Genomic DNA, 27,373 nt, shown 5'->3' with positions numbered 1-27,373 from the left:
GTTCCCAGTTTTGGTCCTTTCTGTGTGGTTTCCTCCCACCGTTAACTGGGTTAACTGGCGACTCTAAATTGCCAGCAGGTGTGAATGCGAGTGTGAGTGGTTGGACTGACGACCTGTCCAGGGTGACCCCGCCCCTCACCTCGGATTGGCTCCAGCACCCCACAACCTGGAAATGGAAAAGTGGTAGAAGATGGATAGATGGACTGACGGAATGCAAACATGCTCTTTTGGCTTGGCCTGAATTATCAAGTTGCCTTTTACGAACTCAGTTGTTTAACAGGTATGCAATGACTATGTGAACATGTGTTTGGCCTACACCATCAAACTTACCATCTATCTCTCTCAACCTTTAACTGACCTTTATTTTGCACTGCATGATGTTCAAAGCGTCACATCAAAGCAGAAAACATGGCCTATTCCAACATCCCAGCCTGTCTCAGCAGAACAGTCTGTGCTCACAGACAGCTCCCCCTTGTGACGAGAAAATTAAATGTTTAAAAGACTTTCTGTTATCTTTCTGCTGCCTGTTTAGAAGATTCAGCTGCCAATCTGATGAAAAATATTTTAATAAAAAAAAATCAATGCACATGTCACTGAACTGTGAATCGATGTATAATTATGTACAATGTATAATTATATGCATTTATTTGCATTCAAAACCACACAACAACTTTAGCAGTCAATTGTATAATGCCATTTAATAGCAGTACTCCAAAGATTGATGGTTATTACAACAGCAGTAACTTAGCAACTGCAAAAACTCAGCAGGCATCTGTCAATCGAGACGGCTCACTTCTGGCTGAGATCAAGCCTGCGACTCTACTCTAATAACAAGAAGGAAACAGCTGAACTCAGCAGTCAGCTAAAGTCACGTAAATACTGTACATACATCTTATTCACAGCATTGTCACCGAAAAAATAAAAGAATAAAACAAAACAAAACAAACAGAAAACCTCACACTTTAATCACAGTCCTGCCTTTGAAGAGCTTGGATGATCCCCCCAAACCAAACTGATACACTATACCATCAGCATGATTATTTACACTATTTACAAATGATACAGGACAGCAGCTCCTTTTCAGAATGCAAAAATGTGCTTTTCCTTATTACTGCACAGTAGAATGACAATAGAGGACAAAAAAAAAAAAGAATGAGTACATTCATTCACTGAGGATGTTGACAAGTATTTTCAAGATCTTCCAGCATGGCAGTTGTTTGGCAATGATAGAGAAAAAGTCACAAAGACTAAGACAGTTATGAGATACACAGTGTTCCCTCACAGCATTATAGTCCATTTGAAAGTTTGCTTATGAACTACTGTCATAAGTCATTATTATAACATATTAGTTATTCTGGAACAAACACATTTCATTTCATAGTTTAAGTGAAAACATTGCAGTATAATCATAAAGGGCATGACAAAGTGTCTGGATTCATTCTTACATATTTACAGTATATAAGTTTGGCATGATGTGCCAAAGTAGTTCATAAGCAAACCTTCAAACACAATTGGTAGCATTCAGCGTCAGCCGCACCCGACAAAGGGAGCGGAAGAAATTATTTCAACAGTACGAGCTGACGTTGAAATAAAACAAATACATGTAAGGTCAAATATCACAAGAATACTGCAATGGTAGACTTCTCTGTACAGTACAGACAACTAGTGCACTGCTCACTGATATGGTCTCCCTCGTGGCACTTTTTTCTGTTTTTTTTTTTTTTTTCTTCAGTTATCAGGTGTCAGGAAATCATTCATTAGTGTGTTTGACATACAGATGAAAAAAAAAAAAAGACACTGGTAATCGATACCTGTGATTTCAATCTCGGAGCATGTTGATATGGAATTTACATGAAAAACTGATTTTCATACATTACATAGTTACAATGACATGGCAAATGTTTATTTTTGTTTTCAAGCTAATGCCTGATATCACTTTTTTGACGTTACTGTTTGTCTTACGTTATCATTTTACCTAAATTAAAGTTTACTATATACAGATACAGAAAGATCACATATTGCTTCTCACTGCAAGAACAGCATTCACTCTGAAAAACAAATCGTCTGGTCATCTATAACAAACCATATTCTCAATATTTCTTATGGTTCTTGTCTTTGTTGCACCTAATCTCATCTGGGTTTGTTTTTTTTTTTTGTTCCGCATTGGTCTTCTTTGTCATATCTCCCTCTTTAGAACTTCCATTGGCTCACAAACACATTCAATCCACGTTGTGTCGATCTTAAAGCCTACAACTTTGTAGAACCGGACACTTGAGTGGGCTGAATATATTGGGTCCAGTTGGGGACATTTCTATTTCCCCTGCTGGCTTGGTTTCAATCATTACCACTGTAACTGTCACTTTATTCTGGATCATGTCTGTTGGACCTGGACTCACTCTGGACTTAAGGGGAAATATTGCCCAATAAAACCAGACCGTGTTGTACAATGCAGCATCAATGAATTTGTGTACATGTGTGGAAAAACCTCAAAGGGACAGTGATGAACAAGGTATTCACATAATGCAGAGTATTTACTCAAAACTCTCTTAAACCCTCCTCCCTTCCTTTCTTTATGTCCGACCTGCTCGGATTTTCTTGTCAGTCCGGTGCTATTACTTCTGGTGTCATCTCGGCACTATTAGCCCTTAAAGTGGGCACAGAGCAGACGGAGGCAAACGAAAAGAGGGATGGATGGCTGAGGTGCCATTATTACAGAGAACATGCGGTTCGCAGAAATAGTGCTGACATTTGGGTCCTGCAGTCTGTGCTCAAAAGACATGAGTTATGGTCCCATAACCCTATGAGACAGAAATGAGGCACGCGCGTCTTCCCTTTTATCTACACTGAATACTAAATACCAACCTGTACACATACATGTCTGCATCTTCTGGATGTGTGTGGCACAGAGAAAGAGAGATAAGGAATTTGTGTTGCATTATCATCCATCAGATTTGTGTTGACAGTCAGAATGACAAAAATGTTTTATCTGATGAGTCACGTAGAGCCACAGGTATTCAGGAAGGGATCCATTTACAGTGAAATGTACAAATGCACATCAAGTATCTGGTTGGCTGTCAGACCAGCAGGAGCTGTCGTGGTGGCAGTCCGACTAACTTCATCCAGGAGGGGGAAACGCATCCCATTCCTGTAACTGACGGGCTCTGCAGCTTCAGTTCATCTGCACAGAGAAGGCGGCTTCTAAAAGCCATGTCCATCTTTGCCCACATCCTGTATGGCCCCCATTCTGCTTCCTATCTTTCCTCTCTATCCTCCCTCCTCACTCTTCCTGCTGCTGCTGTGGAGCAGGACGAGAGGGAGGAAACTCTGCAATGCAGACACAGCAACAACCTCAGTCCATCTGACCAATTAGTGTGAGCCAGGATATGAGTGGCAGCCTCAGCAGCCAGTCATAAGAAGAGACTTGTCGTGGGGTGAAATGGTGGGATGGGGGGTGCCTGGCAAACTGACAGAGAAGATCAGAGGGGCTGGATGACAAAAGAGTGAAGACAGAGGAAAGAGTGAGAGGAAAAGGCAGAATGAGGAGGAAATAGAGAACTATGCAATTAACCCAGAGAGCTCTGGATATGACACACTCGTGTCCCCTTCACCCCCTTTACAGTCACTGGCCGGCCTGAGTCCTGTCACTGCAGCTCTTCTTACTCATGAGTTGGCTGAGATCCACTAACTCGCCCAGCTCGCCTCGCTCCAGGGCTCCTCTCAGCAGAGCCCTGCTCAGCCCTGGGGTGTGTTGCTGAGACACATATGCCTGACTACTCGGGGTGGGCATGGAGGGGGGAGGCAGGGGGACGGGGACCATGCCATGGCTGCTGAGGATGTATCCTTCTGGGGCTGGCCATCGTAATGGGAGTGGTTCACCATACTCCATGGGGGCACTGGGTGCTGAGACCACCCTCCGACGCTCAGGCGAGTCCTGGGGGGTCATGGGGTACACATACTCTCCCGCAGACTTCCTGAACGGGGCTTTGGGTGTTCCTTTTCCTCCTTTTTCTTGTTTGCTCAGACAGACGTAGTGCTGGCGAGGCGTGTCATTCCCTCGGCCCTCCCCGCCATGTCTCCCACCTCCCCCCTGTTGGAACAGTCTGGTGGTCAGGTAGACCGAGGGTGGCATGCGGCAGGGTGAGCCCAGACCCACAGAACCTCCCCCCAGGTAGGTCTGGCTCGTGTCCCATCCTCCAGAGTTGGAGTCAGACAGTCGTAGGCCTCTGCGTTTCTGCTGTGGCGTGTGCTCTGGGGTGGGGAGGAAACCGGGGTCGAGCTCTCCTGACTTCACCCAGCCATTGGGCATGACGAAGAGGGTTTCCCCACCCTGTGAGCAGGGGCGCTCCCCCCCTCCCTGCCGCGTAACGCTCAGCACAGAGCCTCCCATCCCACCGCCGTTACTGAGCAGGCCTCTTTCGCGCCTCTGGATGGAGTTTTGGGAGGTGTTGCCATGGCGACGATTGGCAGGTTTGTGGGCCATGATCCAGCACACCGCGAGGCCAGACAGCGCCGCCCCGATGGTGAAGGCAGAGACTGCAGACGCCACGAGCAAGTTGAGGGAAACGAGACTCTCTGGTTCAATCAGCAAACTTTGCTGCAGAATTCCTTAAGATTAAGAGACACAGTTATGACGATGACATTTAGTAGAGCAGCCAAATGGACATCCTCTCATGATGTCTCTCCGCAGGGTGCACTTTAGAATGACTACCATTATTACATATAGGGCTATTCTTCTGCTTCTACTTAGTGCAGCTCACAACACAAGATGTTATGTATTACAATTAATCAATAACTCTGATAACGCTCATAATTGGCAATCATCATCTTCAACATTATAAGATTATTATCTGCAGTGATTATGTTTAAAGGGAGCTTCTCTCCAGTCTGGCCCTGAGGCTCCGCAGGCTCCAAGTTCACAGAGGCCTGCACTTGTCATCAGTGCAGCTGACTCTCCTCTCCTCACAGTTTCCATCCCGCAGCCTGGTCAGAGAGTCTCTCCTCACAGCATACCATTACCTCAGTGTTTCCACCCTGCTCTAATCGCTCCCATCTGCAGACACAGCAACACATGCCTGTCTCTGGCTCGGCCTCCCCTGCTCTTTAACTGCTCAGATTAGTCTGTCAGGTCTGCAGCGTGGCATCGCTGACTTTTACTGTTATCAGTTTCTAAGAGTGGGATAAAAAGTAGATGCCGGTATATCAGTCTGAAGCTGACGTGTGTGCGGAAGGCTTGGGATGTGCTACATGACCTTTTTTTTTTTTTTTTTTTAAAATGCAGATCCAGCTGAATGGATTTTATGACTTTCAAACAGATGGAACAGTTCAGAGGGAAGCTGCTGGAAATAAGTTTTTTGGTTTCCACTGACTCTGTGAATATCAGAATCCGGTTCAAAGCGGCCCTCTTTGGCACTACTGTAGGGGCATCCAAGCCTCCTGACAGAAGTGACATGAGTATTTTATGGGAAGATATTTCCAGCCTGCTTGTTGCTACCCTTGGACATTCAGATGTTATGAACATCTGAGAGGGAATTCAATAACAGACCCTCTAATGCAGGAGGATGATGCATTTCCCTTCCTGCTGTATCTTATTGTCTGCCAGCAGTTCCACCTCTTTCACAGCATCCCTAATTAAACTGTCTCACACTGGGAGTGTTTTGACCTGAAGTAAGTGAGGCTGAAACAAAATCCCTGTCCTACTCCCACTTCATTCAGCTCTGACAAAAACATCAAAAATACTCCATGTAACAACCAACAAGGCTAAATGTGTCAAACTAACCTGGGAAAATCACATCAAGTTATGCTTCAAATAGTGAAAACATTCACAGTTACAGAATTGATAAAGTTTCTTTTTTCTTTTCTTTTCTTTCTTTTTTTTTTTTTTTTTTTTTTTGTCTAGTGAGAACAAAGTGTTCAGTAACAAATAGGTGTAATGAGGGATCGAGCCACCAGGAGGAGCCTGCACTCACTCCACTGATCACAACTACAAGCATCCATGCCATCCTGCTGCAACCTACCATCGCAGTCTCCTAGGTGGGAGGTGGTGTTTCCATATTCCACATCTTGTTGAAAAGGCAACCTACGGGCACAAAGAGATCACTCATGAGAGACTTTCTCCTCATATACAAATAGTAATCAACATTATGTGTGTGTGTGTGAGTACGCTTCATGTATGCTTCATAAAAAACGGGACACATTATTGATCCTTCAGATGAATTTCTCTTTTAGCCTTATTGATGTTCAGAGGTCAGGGTCAGTCTTCGGGTGGTATTGAGTGGTGGTGTCGATGTTTGCATTTGATACAAATGCTGAACACAGAATGAAGTGAACAGGCTTACAAAGCCATATAAAATAAAAAAAGGTTTTTACTGAAAAAAAAACAAACAAAATAATTAAGAACGTTATTTCACTGAACCCCTTACTGAAAGGAGGAAGAGAGGAAAATGTGCAACTGGGCATACATGGAGGAGTTAAGAAGTAAAAATACAAAGCTACGAGCTGAGTCGTATGTTTATACAAATAGAGATATGGGCACCAGATGAGTGGATTTAGTATATTGCTCAAAATGTGTATGTTTTAATATTAAATTGTAGTAGTTAAAATTAATAATGCTGATTTTAAAATAAAAATTTTTACTTACAACAGCGTCATCATGGATTGAAGAAAGTCTTGCAAATGTTATGAATGTGTGCCAATACAGGAGTTTCACTTTGATTAAATAAAATCGAACTTGTGTGTGTGTGTGTGTGTTTATGTTGATGTTACCTTGTCCCTGGTCTCAGGAAGGAGCAGGTGCTGCCTCTGGTCCAGCCACAATAAGGATCCCTGGAGGCTAGACAGCTCCTGCACACACACATACGCACACACACGCACTCAAATGAAAACTGTAGAAATCTTGAATTTGCCTGCCTCTAACAAGGTTATGCTTAGGACAAGGTATATACAGTGTAGTTTACTGCCTAATAGCATTAGATACTGTTTGTTGTTCATCTGATTTGGACCCGTGAGATTCATTAGTCATATGCTCTGTAAATATGAAAATTTGTGAACTGATAAATCCTCATCTGGCTGCCTCCTCTGATTTTACATCATGGTGTGAAGTATAGCAGCTGATAAACAGGTTCACAGCGGCATTCTTTACTTCAACCATCCTCCCCACGTTTGCATTAATAACCAAATTCTTTTTGATATTCATAATGAATCACAGTCTTGAAGCCTCATGTGTCAAGTGAAATAATATTTCAGTGGAAAACAAATTCTCCAGAATCAACTATTAAACCAAACATGCTGGCAGTAATTAGAGTGCACATGTCATCCATCTCGGGCGGCACGGCGGAATAGTTGTTAGCGCTGTCGCCCCACAATAAAAAGGTCACGAGTTTCCGGCCTGGGCCCTTTCTGTGCAGTTTGCATGTTCTCCTTGTGCCTGCGTGGGTTTCCTCCCACCATCCAAAGACATCATGTTTGGGTTAACTGGTGACTCTAAATTGTCCGTAGGTCTGAGTGTGAGTGTGAGTGGTTGTTGGTCTCTGTCTGTCTCTGTGTGTTGCCCCTGTGATGGACTGGTGACCTGTTCAGGGTGTACCCCGCCCTCACCCAGTCAGCTGGGACTGGCTCCAGCACCCCGTGATACGGAAATGGATAAAGCAGTTGAAGATGAATGAATGCTATTCATCTCCATTGGATTGAAGCAAAAAACATAATAACTAAAAACAAAACAACAACAAACAAATAAACAAAAAACCTGCAGATTTTACCGGGACAACTACAGGACAGCCACAGTGCGGGCAGTGGGGAAGTAGAGACAACACAAGTTGATCAGAAAGCACCATCTTGGCTATTGTTAGATCTCATTTGACTCAAGACACTTGCGAATGAATAGAGAAGAATCTCCAAGAGAAAGACTGCCTCTCACTTCATGCAGCGCGAGTGCAGGTGGCAGCGAGACGTGGGAACTCGGACCAGACAAGAGGGGAAGGCCAGCAGCAGAGTGTGACTGGTCCGGTCCAATGACAGAGACAAGAGCTGACGGGCCTGTGGAGAGTCCTCACCACACCTGGGGACAGAGACACACAGAGATAGACAGGTTTGACGACAGGAGACAGGGGGTAAAAAGCTGGCAGAGGGAGGTCAGGGTCCTTGTTTTGGCCTCGAATAAATCTGTGACAGGGTCAAAGTCCCGTGACAGCCCAGTGGCCTTACCTCCACACAGCAGTCACAATATCAGCAGAGCTGTGTGGTGGAAAGATAGAAACACTCCTCTGGGTTAGGTGCCAGTGGATGCTCCTATTTGGCTGCTGCCAATAATTCAGGTTTCAAACATTCAAATGTTTTCAGCAGATTAACTGATACCAAAATAAATTGTTAAAGGCAACTTTACAGTCAGTGTCCTTCTGATATATCCAAAAATACCTGTTAGAGCTGCTTCAAAAATAACCTCATAGGCTTCAACTGCAAATTGCATTGCACAAAATTTATTATTTAGACAAAATAATGATAAATATGATTATAAAATATAATAATAATGATAAATAATAAATGTATAGCAGGTTCTAATGTGAAAATGAACATGTGCCCTACTCACTTCTCTGGGTTAAAGCCTTCCACCTCCTCCAGAAACACACTGCTGTGGGAGACAGAGTCTCCATTGGGAACCATTAGGAACTTGAGGATGGTTCCTCTGGTTGAGCCCAGGAACAAGACTGTCCGGTTCCTATGGGGACCGGCTTCTGTGTCTACCACCATGGCTGTCAGCTGGTACCTGGATGTATCAGTCAACAGAGCAGGTCAATAAAGTATATTTCCTATGCTACCTGTAAGTTATGAGTCATAGTTCTGCTTCCCGTTTTCACTCTGTATAAAATGTTCTACATATTAAACATTTTATTTAAACATTGCACATACCTTCCCATGGTCTTGACCACCCAGGGTCTGTGTCCCAGCAGTGGAACTGTCTCGTCCATCAGAGGGTGGGTCTTCACAAAGTTCAGCACTTCGTCTGGCAACGTGGTAGAGGAGCTAAATCTGGATCCCTGCACAGCACATCCTCCAGGTCTGCAGACAGAGAAGGACAAAGACAGCGAAACTGAGGGCTGAAGACCAGATTCATTGGAAAGAGATGGATAGAAGTCCAGAGAGAGCGACAAGAGTTTTGGCAGCTGGCTGCTATATTAGAATTTTGCTGAATAGTAGTGAAATTGTTGGTTGATTGGCAGGCGGAGCTTATAGCTGAAGAGTAAGTAGACTATACGTGAGACAGATGCTCAGGACAGCAACCCTGCAGTATTTTGTTGAAGTTATGCACTTTGCATTGCAATACCTTGGTTTAGGCACCGCTTCATCTGGAACAGGAGTCCAAATAGACTCTGGGGACTTCTGCTCTTTAAACCGTCCCTCGAAGACATGAGCAAGCTGCTGCATATCAAACACGCACACCGCAGAACCGGGGATGCTAACAGAGCGAAAGGAAAGAAGACAGCGATGAGACATGAACAAGTATTTTTGTTTGTTTGTGTAAGTCCATGTACCTGTTCGGTGGGGTGGAGAACAGGCCGAGGATGACGTCCCGTCCCTGCATGTGGATGATGCCACTTGTGGCGTGTAAGAGGTTGAAGTAGAAGTGTGAGTCTCCTGGGACAGAGCAGTTGAGTCGTGCCTTAAGAAAAGTGGTCCACTGTTTCTCAAGGACACGCTGAGAGCCACCCAGATCTGCCTTACACACACGAGCCACACGGGACACCATCACCTTGAATAAAGCGAGCAAGGTTTAATAAAATGTGGGAGTAACAGCCTGAAAGAAGAAGAAAGGAAGAGGAAGAGATCACCTTCTCTAGATGGTGAAACTCCATGGCCATTTCTCTGAAGAAGAAATAAATATGAGGCCCCCACTCCATGGCGCTGACAAAATAAGGCTCTGCAAAACAACACCAGACGCACTCACACACTACCAAACAAAGTGATGCAGCGCCTGAGGCCAGACGTAACACTTCACACTCCCTGACATGGCGCTGTAATAACAGTCACATCAACATGGAGCACTGCTGTCCACCAGCCTCCTGCATTAAATATTCATGTTCTCTTTAATTCATCATCATGGACAAGAAGATGCACATTATTTATCATTTATTCATCTGGCCCTGTTCCAGATTCGACCTGCCAAAACTGGTTTTCCTCTTCCGTGGAAAACCGGCTTGACTGCTCACTCGAAAGCTTTCTCAAACTGCTAAGACCCTACATCTGTGAAGTCCAACTAACCTCAATACATCATTCATGCTCCACTTATTACAAATATCTGAAGTAGGCCTAATCCTGTCTGGTTTTGTTGAACTTAGCTTATTATTTGCAATACTGAAAACTAACCTATTCTCCTGTGAGCCACTTGTGAAAGGAGCCACAGCAGTTCAATTTTCTTTTGTTAACTACTGGAGATAATGGTGATGGTTTCTGTTATTTACTTCCTGGTTGTCTATTGAAAGTGTGTGTCTCTCAAGGGGAAATTTTAATGCACCTTCTTCGAAACCTACCTCTGAACCATTTTGAATCGTGTTTGACTGTGCGGAGGGCAGGGCTGTCGCCAAGGCTTCGATAGATCACTGCATCAATGGCTAGGAAGTCCGTCACAGTCCCGGTGAAGAGACTTCCATCTGAGTGCGAGAGAGATGCACAGAAAGAGGAGAAGAGAAGATTAAAAAGAAGAAAATACAGATGACGAGATGGCACAAGGTCAGGAAGATTAAAACCAAAAAAGCAATGCAGCGAGGGGTCTGATGATGAATCATTCATAAAAGTAAACACAAGTGTGCAGATGTTTCGACGTCTGGACCCAGAAAACAGGGTCTGGTGTTTAGAAAGCCTAAGTGTGGAAACTCAAAACATACTACCTGCAAATAAAGCCACATTGGCATGTCGTGGATCATATGGGCATCGTGCCATCCCACTAACAGGCTCTCCAACCATTTCTAGAGTATCTCTCTGCAACCGGACAAAAAAGAAAAAATGCTGAAAAAAACTGGCAGATACACAGAGAATGACCAGCTGACAAAACGAAGGATACTCACAGTGTAGTTGGCACACAGTGGGTTGAAGGCGTTTGTTCCACATACAAACAAGCCTCCATGCTGGCTGAGCAGGACCTTGATGAAATTACGACATTCTCCCTGTCGGGGGGGGAAAAATAGCACACCAAAAAAGAGACTAATAAAGAGGAGGGGAAGATTAAAAGGTAAAGGGCAAAGTGAAATGCTACGAAAAACAACCCTTTGAGGTAATAACAGCTTTAACCACAGTCCGGCTGGAGGACTTATTGGACAGGGACTTTATAGCAATCCTTAAGTTTGAAGCTGCTACCAGTGAATCTGAAACTTGGTGACACTGGTGTCCCTTTAGTCCCTTTGAGATAGCATTTTACAAAACCATTAGATGGAATTAAAACCAACAAATTCCTCCTGTGTAAGTACACGAGCTCAAGCTTTCTTCAAAGAGGCCACATTAGGTGATACTTTAAATGAAACCGACCTGAGTGGTCTAATATATGAATAACTACATGTCAAACCATTCACATTGTCATTCACCCCCAGGCTTTGGCATTTAGTCCCTTTATCCTTAGCTAGATCTAATATTGTTCACCTTTCTGTCTTTTGCCTTCTCACCTTGTTGTATCATTATTATCACCTTTGCTCAATCTGTGTTCCACTGTCTTTGTTCCTTCTGTATATATATATATATATATATTAGAAGAATTAAAGATGGAAAGATCTTTAATTCTTTTAGTTCCTCTCTTTTTCTCCAGTGCATAGTCGTTCCTCCGGTGTTGTTTTGGAGCAACAAATCTTTTCCTTATGTTGTCTTTGACAATTTTTTTTACTACCTGGTGCTTTTCTTCCCCAGTTTTCCTTCGCCTCCTCACAAAAAAACCCTACCTTTACCTCTCCTCCTCAACAGATTTCAATTACTGTTTCCTCCCTGAGGCTGTGTCACTCCCTCTGCTCAGTTTTCTCTGTAATGTTTTCTGGTGCCTTTCGTTTTCCACTCTTTTTCTGCCCAAATTGGATTTCGCCAGTGGCGCCACTACATTTGTACAATAACCCTTATATTTTCAGTTACACCCTGTCGGCCAGGCTACCGTCCCATCAGATCTTTCTGTTTTGCAGATTTGACCACTTTCCCTTTGTATCTCGGAGCACTGGATATGAATGAGACCCGGCACATTGTGGGAGAGTGAGGGCTTCAAGCTTCAACAACTTTTCACTGAGTTAGCGTCATTAAGTGATGTACTCATTCAGCACCTGCAAGATCAAATTTGTGTAAATATCACATGCAGATGCACCCAGAGGTAATAGCATTTCTCTTACCGCTGCTGTGTCTGTCCATGCATGTTATAGATTAGATGCTTTTAATGCATTTGTGAGTGGATCTGGAGCGTTGTGGTGTATGAACAATATACCTCGTGCTTGCCCTTCATTCGGCACACTCGAATGTCGTTCTTATTGGATTCCCACGTCCGTTTCTGCCAAAGGAACCACCCACAGTCAGAATATGTTTGTGATGTGTGTGTTGTGTGTGCACATTAGTCATTAGCGCATACTCATGTTTGTGTGTGTAAGAGTCATACCTTGCTGTAGAACATCTCATCACCGGCCATGTTATCCAGCTCCACTCGGTACAAATCATCTCTACAAAGCAGGAGAACACACAGCATCAGTCTCAATACATTACAAACATATTAACGAAGTGAATATAGACTCATTTTAAATCTCATTTAATGTAACTGGTAATTTTTTTTTTTTTTTTTACTGTTGGGGCTTCAGCTTAATTAATTTGTGTATTTTTATCAGCCTGCCATTTCTACTAGAATGCCATCCCACCTCCAGCCTCACCACCTCATCAGTCACAATCTCCTGCACCTGGTCTCCCCAACTGAAGCTCCTCTACGCTCATCAGCCTGCCAGTATTTCAACAGCTCCGATCCTGTCTTATTCTCCAGCACTGATCTCCTGATACTGACCCTGCCTGACCACGTCTTCTCGTTTCTTCCCTGGTAACTTAGGTTCTGCCTGTGTGCCTCCTGGTTCTGGTCACTCTGGCTCTCCTGGGAGGAATTGCCTGATACCTGTTTTGAGACTCTGTTCATGCCGCTACATCATCCAGCCTGCCCTGTGGCTGAGTGGTATTATCACTGTCTGTCACTCTAGAGAACTGGCTTCACATCCCAGCAGGGGCACTAACTGGTCTTTGAACACTGAGAAAATTCTTGTGAATTGTTACTCAGTTGCTGTGAAGCCTTTTTTAAATCTATGCTCCTGCTGTTGTGCTGCTTTTGGGTCCTGCCTCAACCCGTAACACTGTGCACTGTTTACCAGTCTTAATTTCTTTATGAGGCACTGTCGTCTCAGTTTCTACCCCTCTCTCCTAATGTGGATGCAGCGTTCATTCACGGCCATATTTCGTGAGAACCGAAGGAAAACATTTGATTACCATCACTATTGACATGGATTTCATGCTTGATTTGATTTCCATCAGTTATTTTTCGTTGATTTGGTCCCTGGACGGTTTGCATCCAGTGATATGAGGCTATTCTTCTTTTTCATGAGTTGTGCAGCAACATGAACAAACAGCCCTCTCTTGACATTTAACAAGACTGAACACAACCTCAGCAGAATGAACTGAAAATGTACTCTGCAGAGTGACTGCAGATGGAAGATGTGGCATCAAATGAAAGCAAAAGGATATTAATGCGAACACGTCAGTAACACACAGTTGGAGGCTGTTGCCGTTGGTTACCTGGCCCCAATGTAGAGTGTGCGGTTGACTTGCAGGACCGTCTGGATGTGCAGCTCCTGTCTCTGTGCTGAACGATGAGCTCTGCCTAGGAATACTGGATACCTCCTCACCACTGCCATTAACATACAGACGGAGACAATGAAGTGTTTACCTAAATGAAGTATCTAACAGCTGAGGACAGAGAGAGAACAGGACTTAATACTGTCACTGTAACCTTCACTTTGATGGCATCTTCACTCTGTCTCACTGCTTTTGCTTAGAAAAACAAAGATAATGGGCAGAGACAAATGATATGGTGGTGCCATTGGCAATGTTTTTGCCGCTGTTGATTCATACAGCTCCATAAACAGAAAAGCTGTCGGTAATTGCTATTGTTATTATTCCATTTAGATTTCTGTCCCTCTCATCTCTACTCATCAGATAAATGGGAAGTTCCAGAGGTGGGGGAAAGTGGCAAGACTATGATAAAGTTTTGATGTGGAGAAAAAGTCTCTCCAGGGAGCCCTCGTCCTCAGCAGACGGATTGGGGGGGAAATGTCTCATTGTCCTTGACTGTATAGGAGGGAGAGAGGACATAATGATCCATCTCCACCTGTCTCCACCCTTTCTCTCTTCCACTCTACAGCTTCCCTGCTTGTCTTTGTTTTGTTTTGTTTTGTTTTGTTTTGTTTTTTTAAATCTTACTGCCCCTCTGAGCATCTATAATAAGCTTTCTTTATATTTTTTCTCTTGTATTTATTGATCTACTATAGAACAAGAAAGAGATGGAGTAAAGAAACCCACACGAGCCGCTGCACACCTTGACTCTGACCCTTGATCTGCTGATTTCCACACCTACTATGGAGCCATTCATCAATCTCATGTGCACACACACATACGCTGCAAGGGCACATACCCTCTACGGGGACGTAGCTGAGTGGACTGGGCTCCTCTGGGAATGAGCCATCAGCCAGTTGAAGCAGCAGGAGAAGAAATGTAATGGGAGGAGCCACGGTCACCATGGCAGCAGCGCACATGTACTGTTAACAAAGAGAGATGGGAGAGAGAAATGTCATTGCTGTGTCCTGTTGTGTGTGTGTGTGTGTGTGTGTGTGTGAGGATGGGGTCAGCAGTGCAGCAGGGTGACTGCTGCCACCAAGCTGGCTTCAGCAGGGAGCTAATGTGTCTCTATTGTCTGTTTTATTGGTGTAATGGGAATCTTTTGTCAGAAATGTCACTTCATTGTCATGAATTGAAGGGGAATCTCACAGTCATATAAAACAACAAAAGACAAAACATTCACTGGATTACAAAGCCACTTTGTGGGCCTCTGTTTCTTTCACTAATTGTGCACATATATAAACATATGGATGCTATATGACCGGTAATGAGGCACAAAAGAGGAAAGAGCTCGTCTTCATTGATCAGAGAAAGAAGAAATGAAGCGAGTGACTTCGGCAAGCTGGACAATGTCTGCACTGAGGTCAAAAGCCAAGAATACTCTAGCGTGAGAAAGAAAAGGGGGAGGAGATAGATTTTCCTCCTTGAAAAGTTAGGAGGCCACCAAAGGGTCATACTGTTTGAGATGCGTTTTAACAGCACTAACAGTGAAGCACTGACAATGTTAGTTCTAACATGCAGATATTTAGCAGCTATCATTACATTTTATGTAATAAAACGTAATGACTGTGGCTGAGGGGAAATGTAATCTCCTTTTAATGAATTCATTCATAATCTCAAGTCTTGATCTGACAGTAAAGTAAAAGTTGGGGAACCACTGGAACAGAATTTGTCATCTGGGAACAATAAGGGTGGTAGACTAACCAATAGACATTGCTATCCATAAAGCCTTGCAGCCAGTGTGTCTAAAAACTAACATAAAATGATCAAACTGCTTTTAAAAAAAAAAAAAAGCCTTTGTGCTATACATCAACATCGCTTTCACCTATAAAACCAAAGCAGTGGAATAACACTGCTGCACATAAGTTACTGCCAGGCATAAATTGTGTCAGCCACACCATCAAACAAATGTTGAAGTTTTTCTGTGCATTCACTCAAAATGCCTGTGGCACAGCTACACGAACCTGAGAATGCTTAAAAAGGCAAGAGACATAAAGATAAGACATGGACCAAGCACTTTGGGGTTTGAGAAAGAAGGATGTTGTTACCTTCAAATGAACCTGAATGGCATCTTCCATTTCCCCCAACCCCCACCTTTTCCCTTTTATCCCAACACTTCTTTGCCTCCATCACCCACATGTTTTCATTTCTCCTTCTTTCTGTCTCCCAATGTGTCTGTTCCATGAAAAAAAAAAAATCCTTAACAACAGTTTGTTTTTTGACATAAAACACCAGGCTGAAAGGTAGATGTTTTAGTTGCTAAGGTGATGACATTTGCAAGCGCACAGATGCTCCCAATATGTAACACACATCCAACCACATACACACATTCAGCTGTGTTTCCACCACTTCAGACCGTGCATGTGTTGGAGTGGCATCAGGGAGTCAATGTGAGCTCCTGTCTATACACCGGGGGCACTTCAAATGAAATCCTAACCCAAAGATTGCAGGTTTGACAACTTCTTTTCATCCAATGCACGGAGGAGCCCTGAGTGGGGGTGGGGCGGGGGTAGTGCATTGTGGGATGTGGTGGTGATGGTGGGTTTATTTCATCTGACTGTCTGTTGGGATTCCCCAGAGGAGAACTGATTGAATCAGATTTAGAGCCAGCTTCATTTCATTATGCCCAATTAATGAGAGGGGCCCAGTTTTGATGCTTAAAATTGAATTTTTGTTGCCTTGTGTCTCGTGGAAAGGGTGGTGGGGATTAAATAAAGCATGCTTCTAGTGATATTAGCCATCATTTGCTTACAGACTTGCTTAGTGATACTAACTACTTGGCACTAAGTCACACAAGCCACACTGCAATACACAACGAGCCTACTACAAGCTCATGTAGATTATTTTTTAACGCTGCCTAGTACCCCAAAACAAATAAAGTAAAAAAAGAAACTGTAGCATGTTGCACTTGATCTATTCCAAATTATATAATACAAATCAGTCAACAGTTGTTCTTAGTCTAATAAGACAAAGGGTCGCAACATTACACTTTTCCAAATATGTTTGAACTAAAAGTGCCACACCTGACATTTTAGGTATGGAAATTCAAAGCTGGCCATCTCTTTTTCTTTAACACACACACACACACACACACACACTAGCAAACTGCAATTTACGAGAACCCTGCAGCCTATCATTGATGAAGCCTCCTCATTAGAGCTCATATTGATTAAAGTTATTGATCTATAAGATAAACCATCAGATCTGGACCAAGGCCAGAGTGTTAGAGCTCGTCAGTGGCATGACAAAGGCAGTATTTTTAACGCTCTGGGCTATAAAAAGAGGCTGGAGCAATGCTTTGAAGTTTGGTTATCAAGCGTTCTAAGTTTTCCCTGCTGAGCTGAGATACAGAAGAGAGTGGATGAAAGGTGATTTGAGGACAAAGCAACAACAACAAAAACAACCAAAAAAGAGAGATACCGCCTGCTATAGACCTCCAGCTCATCAAGCTGTGAAAAAACAGATGGCTGGTGACAGAATCAGTAACAGGAAATTGAGGAAAGAGAGACAAGCGAGTGTAAAGAAGAAAAGGGTGTTGTGCTGCTGTGTCAAATCATGTTGGTGAGATAGGATTAAATGGTGTGACACTGACACGGTTATCATGGGATGCATGCAATGATGAGCACAGACACACAGTGTAATCTATCCTAATAAACCAGACCATTAGCAAATCACCTGCTAACACTCACATAATTAACCAATCAGCAGGACATCTGAAGAAGCATGAACACCTGAGCTCTCCTTCTATCACTTTGTCCATATGTTTTGTTCTCGTTGGCTTATTTTCTCCAGTGTGCTGTTGTTTACCTGCCGAAGCTGACCTAACAGGAATAATATGGTGTGAGCAGCATGCTGGGAATTTCTGTACAGCCCTTGGCACCCCAACAAGCTATATGAACAATATGTATTGAGTGATTACCTAATTAATATTTAGTTATGACCCCATACTAAAGTGGCCTTTTGTATATATTGGACATACTCATATTTGCACTATGCATCTCAACTATTAAAGCCGCTCAGCAAGATCAATACACTCTCATCCTGCTAAAGAGGTCCAAAATAAAGAGCACCATCTCTATTCACACAGAGGAGCGTTTACTGACCCTGAGAAAACAGAGCCATAAAAACGCCTCTGACGGACTGTCTAAAGGCACAGACACACAGCTAACACAACCTACTGCTGCTGGTGCATAACACTTCTGTCGACGACATGCTCAAGCCACGACCTGTGCAGCTCATTACTTTTTAAATCCTTTCATTTATGTGTGTTAACTCATCTGTGACAGGCACTGGACGACTGAAATCTCGACCCGTCTTTCTGTCATTTTTCACTCTCTGAACTGTGTTTTCTGATGCGTTGTGTTGAATATGTCTTTGTGATTAGGTCTATGGGCGAAATCTCTCTCTCCCTCTGTCTCTCGCCCTCTGTTTAGCTGCTGCAGCCACTCCACTCTTCTGTGCCTTTGTTACCGTAGCAACCAATAGCAAAGCCAGGCAGAGATGTTCTATTGCAGTAGATATAAAAGCAAGGCAGGCGGGTTCGCCCTCCAACACATACAGTACATATGTGTATGCGCCCGCGCACACACACACACACACACACATCCCCAGACACTGATGCATACACATTAACCCAGATCCATTTCCATTTGCATGCATGTGCAAAAACCTATATGGGCCCAAATACAAGGAGATAGGGGTCCCCTGGATCTCAGCATGGTGGGGGATGGGAGAGCTGGAAGCAATTTGTCTCTATATTATCTACACTCTGACAAAGTGTTCAGCTCATTTGAAATCAATAGGTCAACACATTGGAAATATGCGAAAACAATACATTAATAACACATGCTTCCATGCCCTGTTTCCTGCTGAGCCTCAACAAGACAATGTTCAAGATGAATCAGTCCGACTGAACTATTTGATTTATAATTGCATCATTGCCCATGTTTAGGTCAAAGCATTCAGATCTCATTAAAGATAAAGACGTTGTCTTAACAACTATCTTTACAAACTGCATTTTGAACTTTTTTTGCTTTTGGCTAATTCACTGCTTAGACAACATTGGATTCAATAGTCTAAACTTTTAAAAACATATACATTTATCAACATGAAAACTCTGCTGAAGTAGAATCAGTTACATTATCTTCTCATTTGTAACACACTTGCTCTTTGAGAATAGTATGCAGGTTGAAGCCTGGAATAAAGCAAAAGGGCCCGAGGCTAGAAAAACAGACAAGGGCTAAACTGGGAGAAGTGGGTCACCTTCATACTTCAGTACTCCACCCTGCAAGCACTACAGCTTCATTAATAGACTCGATTTTTACTGAGAAATTGAGGGGGTGAATAATATATAACTGTGTGAGTTTTCAGGTTGGTTTTCTCAGGTTGAGTCTAGACAGCATTACCACAAACGTAAGAGTTCAGACAAACAATGTTGAGGCTTTAAATATATCTCTCAAGCTTGTCATCAACGTCTCCAAGATGTGCATCATAAAGCCCCATCAGATGTTACTTTCATAGCTCTATCTTAGCCTTGAAGTTGCCAGACGTTCCCAGATTAAAGTTTTGGATTGAAATAACGGCCAGATTGCGAAACTATCCAGTTACAGTGTCTAAGGTACAAAGATGGATTTAACGTGAAACATCTGGAAATTAGACATTGACACATGTCATGGATACTGAAAACTAGAGAGCATCTTGAAATGGGATCAACATGTTGACTTCAGTGCCATGAATAATCATCATTCCATCATCATATTTTCAGAGGTACTGAGTATTTTTAGGTCGGACTCCACCCATCTTCTAATTCACCTTTAATTTTCATGTCAACTACACTCCTCTAACATTCACCTGATGTTATATACTTATGATGACATATAAATACACCATGTACTAAAGTGTCCAGAGATACTTTGTAGTATCTACCGCAGCATCTCTCTCTCTGTGTCACTGATGAAAACCATCCCAGCCACATGCTGTTACAGCTGAGAAGTGCAGAATTAACATGGAAGCAGCATCTCTGATGTCGGGGGGATGTTTTAAAGCTTGGATTAGGAACAGCTTCTTGTTGATGAACCTTTTAACCTCTAAAAAAATTGGGAAGCAGAATCAGCAGCTGGGTATATTAAATATGTTATTAAAAATGTGCTGATGTATTAGAAGATAGAAAATGAGAATTATCTCAATCACTTTGCTCAAGATGAAAGCTGTATAGGAGATGGCTCTTTAATTAAAATTCATATTAAACTTCCCTGCTTATTTGCTTTCCAGCGGACACAGATGCCACTGAAATAGTCATTTTTTTCAATAAAATTTCCTGACACTTATAAAGAAATCATAGTGGAAAAACTGTGCTGTACAGTTTTAGATGAACAAATGTGCTAGACTATTTCATGACTTTGTGCAGTCTCTGCCTCACAAATGGTACCAGCCACGAAATAGTGTAGCTAATCCCACACTGGGTTTTGTTTGGATTAAACAAACACAACAGACCACAAAGAGGCATTAACAATGACCTTTAAAAACACTGGTGGCTAGGTTTTTAAAAGTTTTTTTGACATAGCTGGGTTAGCTGTTTCCCTTGCTATCCAGGGAAACAGGATGCTGTGTGATAAAGTAACTGCATCAGAGAGCTATCCAAGTAAATATGAATATAAAAAAAAATGTCAACCTGCTTTTTTACCTTTTTACTCCTACATGTTTTACTTCTTCTTCTTCTACTGGGTAGATGCTGCTAATTTCACATGGCTAAGGTAAGGATGTAATTTCAAACTGGCTGCCGTGGGAATAATTAATTTGTTGCGTTATTAAATCCCCCTTATCAGCTGATCATTACCATCAGAATCACATGGTGTTCAAACAAACAGACTGGATAAGTCTTTAGATTCACAGACTTGTTTAGTTGCTGTCATATACAAATACCATGAAGAGAAACTGCACTAAGACATACAAAATCCTGCTCTCCTCAACAGCAGCTTCAATGTGTCAAGTTTTTATCTTAAGTTGAAGGTGATATTCCCTCAAGAGGCTGCCTGTCTCCTCAGAGCAGGTCTAATCAGAGTTAAGGGAATCTGTCGTTGGCTGTTAAATATCCTAAAATACTATTCAATCTACAGGGTCATTTATATGCTAATGAAAAGGTTACCGCTGCATAGGCCTTTGATGCAGCTGTGTGCTACTAGGTTGTGAGAAAAGAAAAAAAATGATAGCAAGAAGCGAGAGATAGAATGAAAGAGTAATGAAAGAGGGAGATGAAAGGAGGAGACAGTAAAGAAGGGAGCTGAGGGAAAAGAGAGGAAAGAAGTCAGAGAGGTAGTGAGAGATATTCCCTTGGGTGAGTGCCATAGGTAATTAATATAGGATGGACAGAGCTAGAGTCGAGCCAGTGAGAGCTTCATTTCCCCTCAGGCTTCTTAACCAATCAGAACATCTGCCTTAAGCCAAATTGCTGCTAATATCAGATGTATAGTCTATGAATGTACAGAATTATCAGCTTATAGATAATGGATGGTGCGTTCAGTCAAATAAAAACACATGCATGTGCACATGCACAGGTTCCTCAGACCAACAGCCGTGATGTAGGGTCCAGCATTCTGGTTCCCAGAAAACTGCTGGACCCCACAAGCAGAGTGAGCTCCTGGTTTGCAGACTGTATGAAGATACAGAGAATATACAGTAGAACAAGCACACAGACACACACACACACACACACACACACACACACTCACTCACAGGCACACACACAGTTATGGTGCAATAGAAAGCTGCAGCAAGGGCAAACATTACTGACCAGAGTTTGACTGCAGTAAGCACATATACATTCACTGCACAGCTTTGAGGAAGCACATGAGTATGCAGTGCACACACTCTGAGACACACACTATGAGCACACAGTCAAACACATGCAGTCTAATTACCCAACAGTAACAAAGGTTTTTCATCTCAGAATTTGGTCTTTTTAATGCTGTTATTATTCCCTTTAATGTTGCACTTTACCGGACTCAGTGGTTCATGACATCTGTCTCTGGAGAGCATTTCGTCTTCTTAAACATGTCTTGAGGTAACCTTTGCAATTTTCTAATATGCAACAGAACAAAGAACACTGTTATTGCTTAAAACTTGTTTTTGTTTTTGGGTTTTTTTACGTGAAAGTAAACAGTTAAAGCTGCCATCATTTTATTATATTTTCAGTTTGTTTGCGTTCTATGTTTCACTGACCACGGCCTAACATCTCCCCGCCTTTCATTTTTCCACTTCAACAAAAGACTATGCTAAACAGGCTTTGCTAATGCCTCAACGTGGCAGCCATTACCATATATCTCATACCCTGTTGGCACGTTCTCTTATGCTGCTGTAAAAGGAGGCACAGTCTGTTAGGTAGCTCATACTGTCGTCATGTTGTTCCGTGTGCTGTGATGATCACTAAGGGTAAATATAGCTGTTTTGGCAGAAGACTGCTAAGAGGATCAGAGCTCACAATAGGTGGTCTACACACAACAGATATCAAAATGTCAAACTACCTGCTTGTAGACTGACGTGTGCACACATGCACAGATGAACACACCTACAGTATTACACACCCATGCGCAGAAACAACACCTCCCCTGAGAGCCTTCACTCTACCTTGCAGGTATAATTGTGTTTCAGCTATGCTTTGCTCCTCTCCTCTCGGTTGCGACTGGGCCCCAGATGAAAAGCCATAATTAAAAGAGAAAAGTTGTGTTTGTTGCAGTGAATGGCTGGATATGGGAGGGGACAGGATGAAGAAGAGAGACAGATTAGCCACAACAAAGCTTCATCAAGCTACAAAACCATCTTGTATAGCTGGGAGACAAAGGACTTAGATTGCCTTTATTTCCCAATAAAAAAAGTCTTCCAAATGCCTCTTACTAAGCTGCCATAACTAAAACCTACCTTAGGGAAAGGTGCTGGCTGAATTTGTTGGACAACAAAAGCAGCAAAATACGTGTAGATAAGCCATGTTCCTTAGAAATATGTATACCTCCATTCATTTTGTGCAAAGAAGTAAAAAGTCAAGTGCCTCAGCAGTGGCATTTGGGAAAAGGTTACTTGGTTATTTGCTTATTTTGTTTGTGTGTGCAGATGTGGGTGAATGTCTTGTTGAAAACATGAAGTCGACGGTCATTTTCTCACTTTGCAATTTTGTGATGCAAATGAGAACACAGAAGGTAAGAGATTAGACTACCTCTAGCTTTCAAAGTTGTCAGGCTATCGCTCACAGTTGAAATGCCAGCCAGTCTAACAGGAAGAGCAGCTGCATGTGAAGAGATGAGTTAACTTGAGAGACAAACTTCCTTATACCTCTTATGACCCTGACCCGCTGTACACTACCACACATACAAAAAAAAACAAAAAAAACAACGCACACACAAATAGATTATGACTATGTGTACCATAAACATTCATATCTTCATAGACCACAGGTATGCTATAATCTCCTTGACCTCCACAGAGGATCATAGGAAGTGTTGTTAGGGTGATAAAGTGGACAGGCTAGTACTGAGCCGGTAAAATGAGCAAAGATGTCAGCATTGTATCGCATGTGCAGAGACCACACAATACGCACAGGGAAAAGGAGCATGCACCTCTGGGGAGGAATCAGTGCAGACAGAAAGCAATAAAACTGAAAATTAATCGCTACAGTAAAGTATATATTTTACATTGAAAACAAATGCAAGGCGTTATTGCAAGCATACATGGCTGATACAGCAACCAGTCATGTTGGTCCTCTGAAACTCATTTATCTTGCTTTGTACAGCATATGGTACCATGGTCAATTTCCAGCAGAGAAGTAAATGTCCTCAGCTTGTGTGGTACCAACCATGTTGATCGAACTCTTCAAACATCTGGAATGACTTATTAGGCTCCTGAAAGCCTCTGGCATCAACACAGACAATGTTTCCCGTGAGGGAGTTTATTTTAAATAAAGAGCTATTTTCTGACAAGTAAAGAAAGAATGACTGCAGGACTCCTGAACCTGTGGCCTTCCTAATCCTGCAGAATGACTCCCCACAGTCCACGCTCTGAGGACCCCATTGGACTGCAATCGCCCAGCAGATGCCCGCCCAACTATGTTCTTTTCATCTCATTGCTCTGGGGTCGGTGGATTCCAACACCCTTTCAAGAATTTATGTTGTTTTAAAAAAATTCAGTCAAAGCCTGCTACCAGAAGAACACTACGAGACAATGCATTTGGCTACCTTCTAGGAAAATTAGCATTCCTAATCATAATTTAACTTTATGATTGGATTAGTGAATAATCCTATTTACTTTCTGGCACAGCCTGGGGTGGTTACTATTGGGGCAGGAAGTAGTTGATGGAACAAGTGCTAGAAGTTAACTAAAGTTCATCTAAGCAGTGTAATTGTATAAATCAACATTTCCATCAATGTATAGGCAGGCCGGTATTTCCAGATTAAGTGAAAACATGGGAGTCTACATTGCGTATAGATGGAGAATTACAAGAAAAATTGCTGAATATAAATCATTTCCTGGTCAAAGCTGGTCCCCAGGTTTGATTAAAATAAACGAGTCATCCCTGTTGGCTATACCAAGTCGGATTAGAAAAGTGCAGGTTTATAGGCAGATTAGAGCCTGGTACAGTTAGAATCCAGGAGTTCCCTAGTCAGTCAATGTTCGTCTCAGAAAGGCAATTTGTTGCACATTGCTTGATGTATTCTCCTGACGATAGATGCAGAGAAGCTGTTTGGTAGAGTGTCTTTCCCTTAAACATCATTGGTGTGTTTCATCTCACTATTTCACTGGTCTGATCTCTGGCTGTCTTTGTGCACATTTCTAGAAGCGGGCGTTTTAGCAACTTGAACACATTAATCTGCTGCTGATTTACTCTTTTTGGGTAGTCTCTATTGTACTGCAATTCAGTCTAATTTTTTTTTCACACTTGAGGTACTCTGTTTGCAGCTTAGCATATGTGATTGAATATGGTCCTTTGTGATCAATAGAGCTCATTAAATGTCCCTGTGGGCAGTCGTGTCACCCTTAGGCCCACTCATGGATTGCTTTTACCTGCTGTCTGCACAGCCTTATTGCCTCAAGTGGTTCAAACTTTGTTTGCAGCATAATTGATTTTATAACGGAATCACTCAAGCCTGGGATTTGTGTGCTATTTTCCTAAATGTACACTTAAGTATCCATTTGGTTCCCTTCAGTAAGAGCTGTGGGGTTTTTGGTGTTAGAGGGCTTTGGTATAGCTGTATGTTTGGGATGGGCGGGTGTTACACTGACTTCCAAAGGGAGGCTGAAGGAAACAGTGGCTGCACCTGTTGTTCCCTGCAGTTGCTGTGTGTTGGGGTCAGCACCTGCTCACACGGCTGCTGTGTGGCTGTCTGTGTGGGCAGTGGGGATAACAGGGAGGCCATTCACACCCGCTCAGACTGCTGTCTGCGGCCCTTCTCCCTCAGCGCTCCTTCACTCTGTGCTTTCTGCTTCATCATTTCTTTTTCTGTCATTTACATCCTCTGCCTATTCCCCCGCTGCATATATGCCAGATTGCTTTTCTCCACACTTTATACTTTGTATCCTCCAACCTGTCTGTCTGCCTCTTTATTTCTGTCTGTTTTTGCCTTTTTCAATTTTTGCCTTTCATCTCACACTGACACGCAAACATAAACAGCAGCAGCTGGGAGCTGTAATAGTTCTTCAGTGGAGCTCAATGCCTTCTTGGCATGAAGGATGAAGGTGTAAACAATAAATTACGTAAAACGACTAAATCACCTCAGCAAGAAAAAAAAGGGAGTGAGTTGGGAGTGGGTTAGCATTTCACTTGGACCACAGCAGATAAGATTTGCTGTTGTTATGGACAATTTGATGAGATGGGGAGTCGATTTGACACATGTTTGACAAAGGGTAACCTGATTTTAGAATATTTTTCTGAGTAGGCCTCCGTTTTCTAAGGTCATAAATGACTAATAACTATATTTCTTATATTTCTTTATTTATAGTTTTTATTTATCTGCCAGTTGGCTGAATGTGTCATTCCACTACTGTTACTCCTCTGATTGATTGATGACATAATCAATTGGTTTTATGGTCATCACATCTGACCTTTACTCTTGTTAACAGGAACCCATATGAAAACATTTTACAACACCTTGTAAATTTACACAGGGGAACAATGAAATATAACATTTGAAAGCGTTTAGAGTACAGCCTATGGTCCGGATCGCGATCTCAATAAGAATTTTAATCAGGCTTTTTAGGCTACTCGTCTTTGCAGAGCTATGTTATATTATAAGTACTATGAGCTCTTATTCTTTTTTCTTTCTTTCTATCTTTCTTTTTTTGCTGTGACACCACTTCGAACCACTCGTGACAGAAACACAGCAGAATCCCATGCAACATGTGAAAGGGTGATATGCAACAAAGATATGCACACGACATGCAAGTAAAACATCAAACTTGCAGCAGACACAAAGAGCGGTTCGTGTCCACAGAGGTCCAGACGATGCCAGGCAGACAACCATTGGTTAACCCGGTGGACCGATAATGCAGCATCGCGTTTAATGGCAGTAATAAAATTGCGCACACGCTGTATATACCTGTTCGCCCCATCCCATCATCTCCTCCACCGCCCTCCTCTCCCTCACGCCTACCCCATCCATCCATCCATCCATCCACCCCTCCAACACACCGCTTGGATCACTCACCGCACCAGATGGCCAGGTATGGGGGGACTGAGGCAGGTGCCAGTCGCCAACTCGCCCTCGCCGGTCGCTGTTCTTCCTCTCTGTGGAGAAAAGGGTGATGGATAGCTCCCCGTGTCCAAAGCCTCTCTGAAATAACAGCAGCTCCTCAGCCGCACCTCACCTGTCTCTTCCCTCTACGGTTCCTGCGCGTCGCCGTAGCATCACCGTTTACCGAGCGCGTCCAAAAAACGCCCAGCCAACTACAAATGCTTTTTTTTTTTTTCTTTGACCCCCCCCCCCCGCCCCCCCTCCGGTAAAAAAAGAGTCCGTAGTCTAAATGTATAAACGGCAACCTGTCATCCAGATTATTTCTTTTTCACAACAACCTTGATCAGAACCTTGTAAAAAAATTTCCAGATCCTGCAATTGCGGACTAGAGGCTATTAAGTCTTCTACCAAGGGGGCGACCGGCCAGTTGTCTGCACTTGGTCAAGATACGGCTTTGAAACCAGCAGTCAGCAGAATGTAATCCCCTTTTTAAATTTACAGTGGCGAGGTGAAATGTCCAACGTAGAGCAGGAACAGTGGCAGCAGGGACCCATAATTCACACCCCCAGACACACAGTCCTGCAGTGGATCGATGATGAATGAGGACCTCGTTCTCTCTCTCTCTTTCTCTCTCTCTCTCTCTCTCTCTCTCACACACACACACACACACACACACACACACACACACACACACACACACACACACACAGCAGGCACACTCCTTCTGTGATGAAAAAATGTTTTGAGAGGTTTTGGAAAGTTGTGACCAAAAGTGCCTTAAACAT

The 27,373-nt window shown here is 42.9% G+C and overlaps 1 protein-coding gene across 1 annotated transcript; it reads right to left on the bottom strand.

Annotated features, from left to right (window-relative positions):
* Nucleotides 1–1,842: 1,842 nt before the first annotated feature.
* Nucleotides 1,843–26,653, bottom strand: LOC115057881 (semaphorin-6B-like). The gene is made up of 17 exons (XM_029525120.1): nt 26,562–26,653; nt 14,672–14,795; nt 13,777–13,888; nt 12,608–12,668; nt 12,440–12,502; nt 11,055–11,153; nt 10,878–10,968; nt 10,521–10,640; nt 9,822–9,910; nt 9,525–9,742; nt 9,317–9,448; nt 8,902–9,051; nt 8,582–8,758; nt 7,913–8,053; nt 6,763–6,840; nt 6,015–6,076; nt 1,843–4,605 (listed from the first exon to the last, which is right to left on the bottom strand). Exons 2-17 carry the CDS (start codon nt 14,790–14,792, stop codon nt 3,620–3,622), a joined length of 2,700 nt encoding a protein of 899 aa, XP_029380980.1. The 5' UTR covers nt 14,793–14,795; nt 26,562–26,653; the 3' UTR covers nt 1,843–3,619.
* Nucleotides 26,654–27,373: the final 720 nt, after the last annotated feature.

Source organism: Echeneis naucrates, chromosome 17 (assembly GCF_900963305.1).
Source record: "Echeneis naucrates chromosome 17, fEcheNa1.1, whole genome shotgun sequence".
Taxonomy (NCBI): domain Eukaryota; kingdom Metazoa; phylum Chordata; class Actinopteri; order Carangiformes; family Echeneidae; genus Echeneis; species Echeneis naucrates.
The sequence above is the reverse complement of the archived record's forward strand: the minus strand, read 5'-3'. Positions and strand labels throughout refer to the sequence as shown.

What these genes read in the sequence shown, in the direction of transcription:
- LOC115057881 (XM_029525120.1), bottom strand. Translation starts at nt 14,792, where the DNA reads ATGTGCGCTGCTGCCATGGTGACCGTGGCTCCTCCCATTACATTTCTT. An exon ending in CGATTCAAAATGGTTCAGAG is followed by an intron (nt 9,911 to 10,520) that starts GTAGGTTTCGAA and finishes GTTGTTTTGCAG; the next exon opens with AGCCTTATTTTGTCAGCGCC. An exon ending in GAAGCGGTGCCTAAACCAAG is followed by an intron (nt 9,052 to 9,316) that starts GTATTGCAATGC and finishes CTCTGTCTGCAG; the next exon opens with ACCTGGAGGATGTGCTGTGC.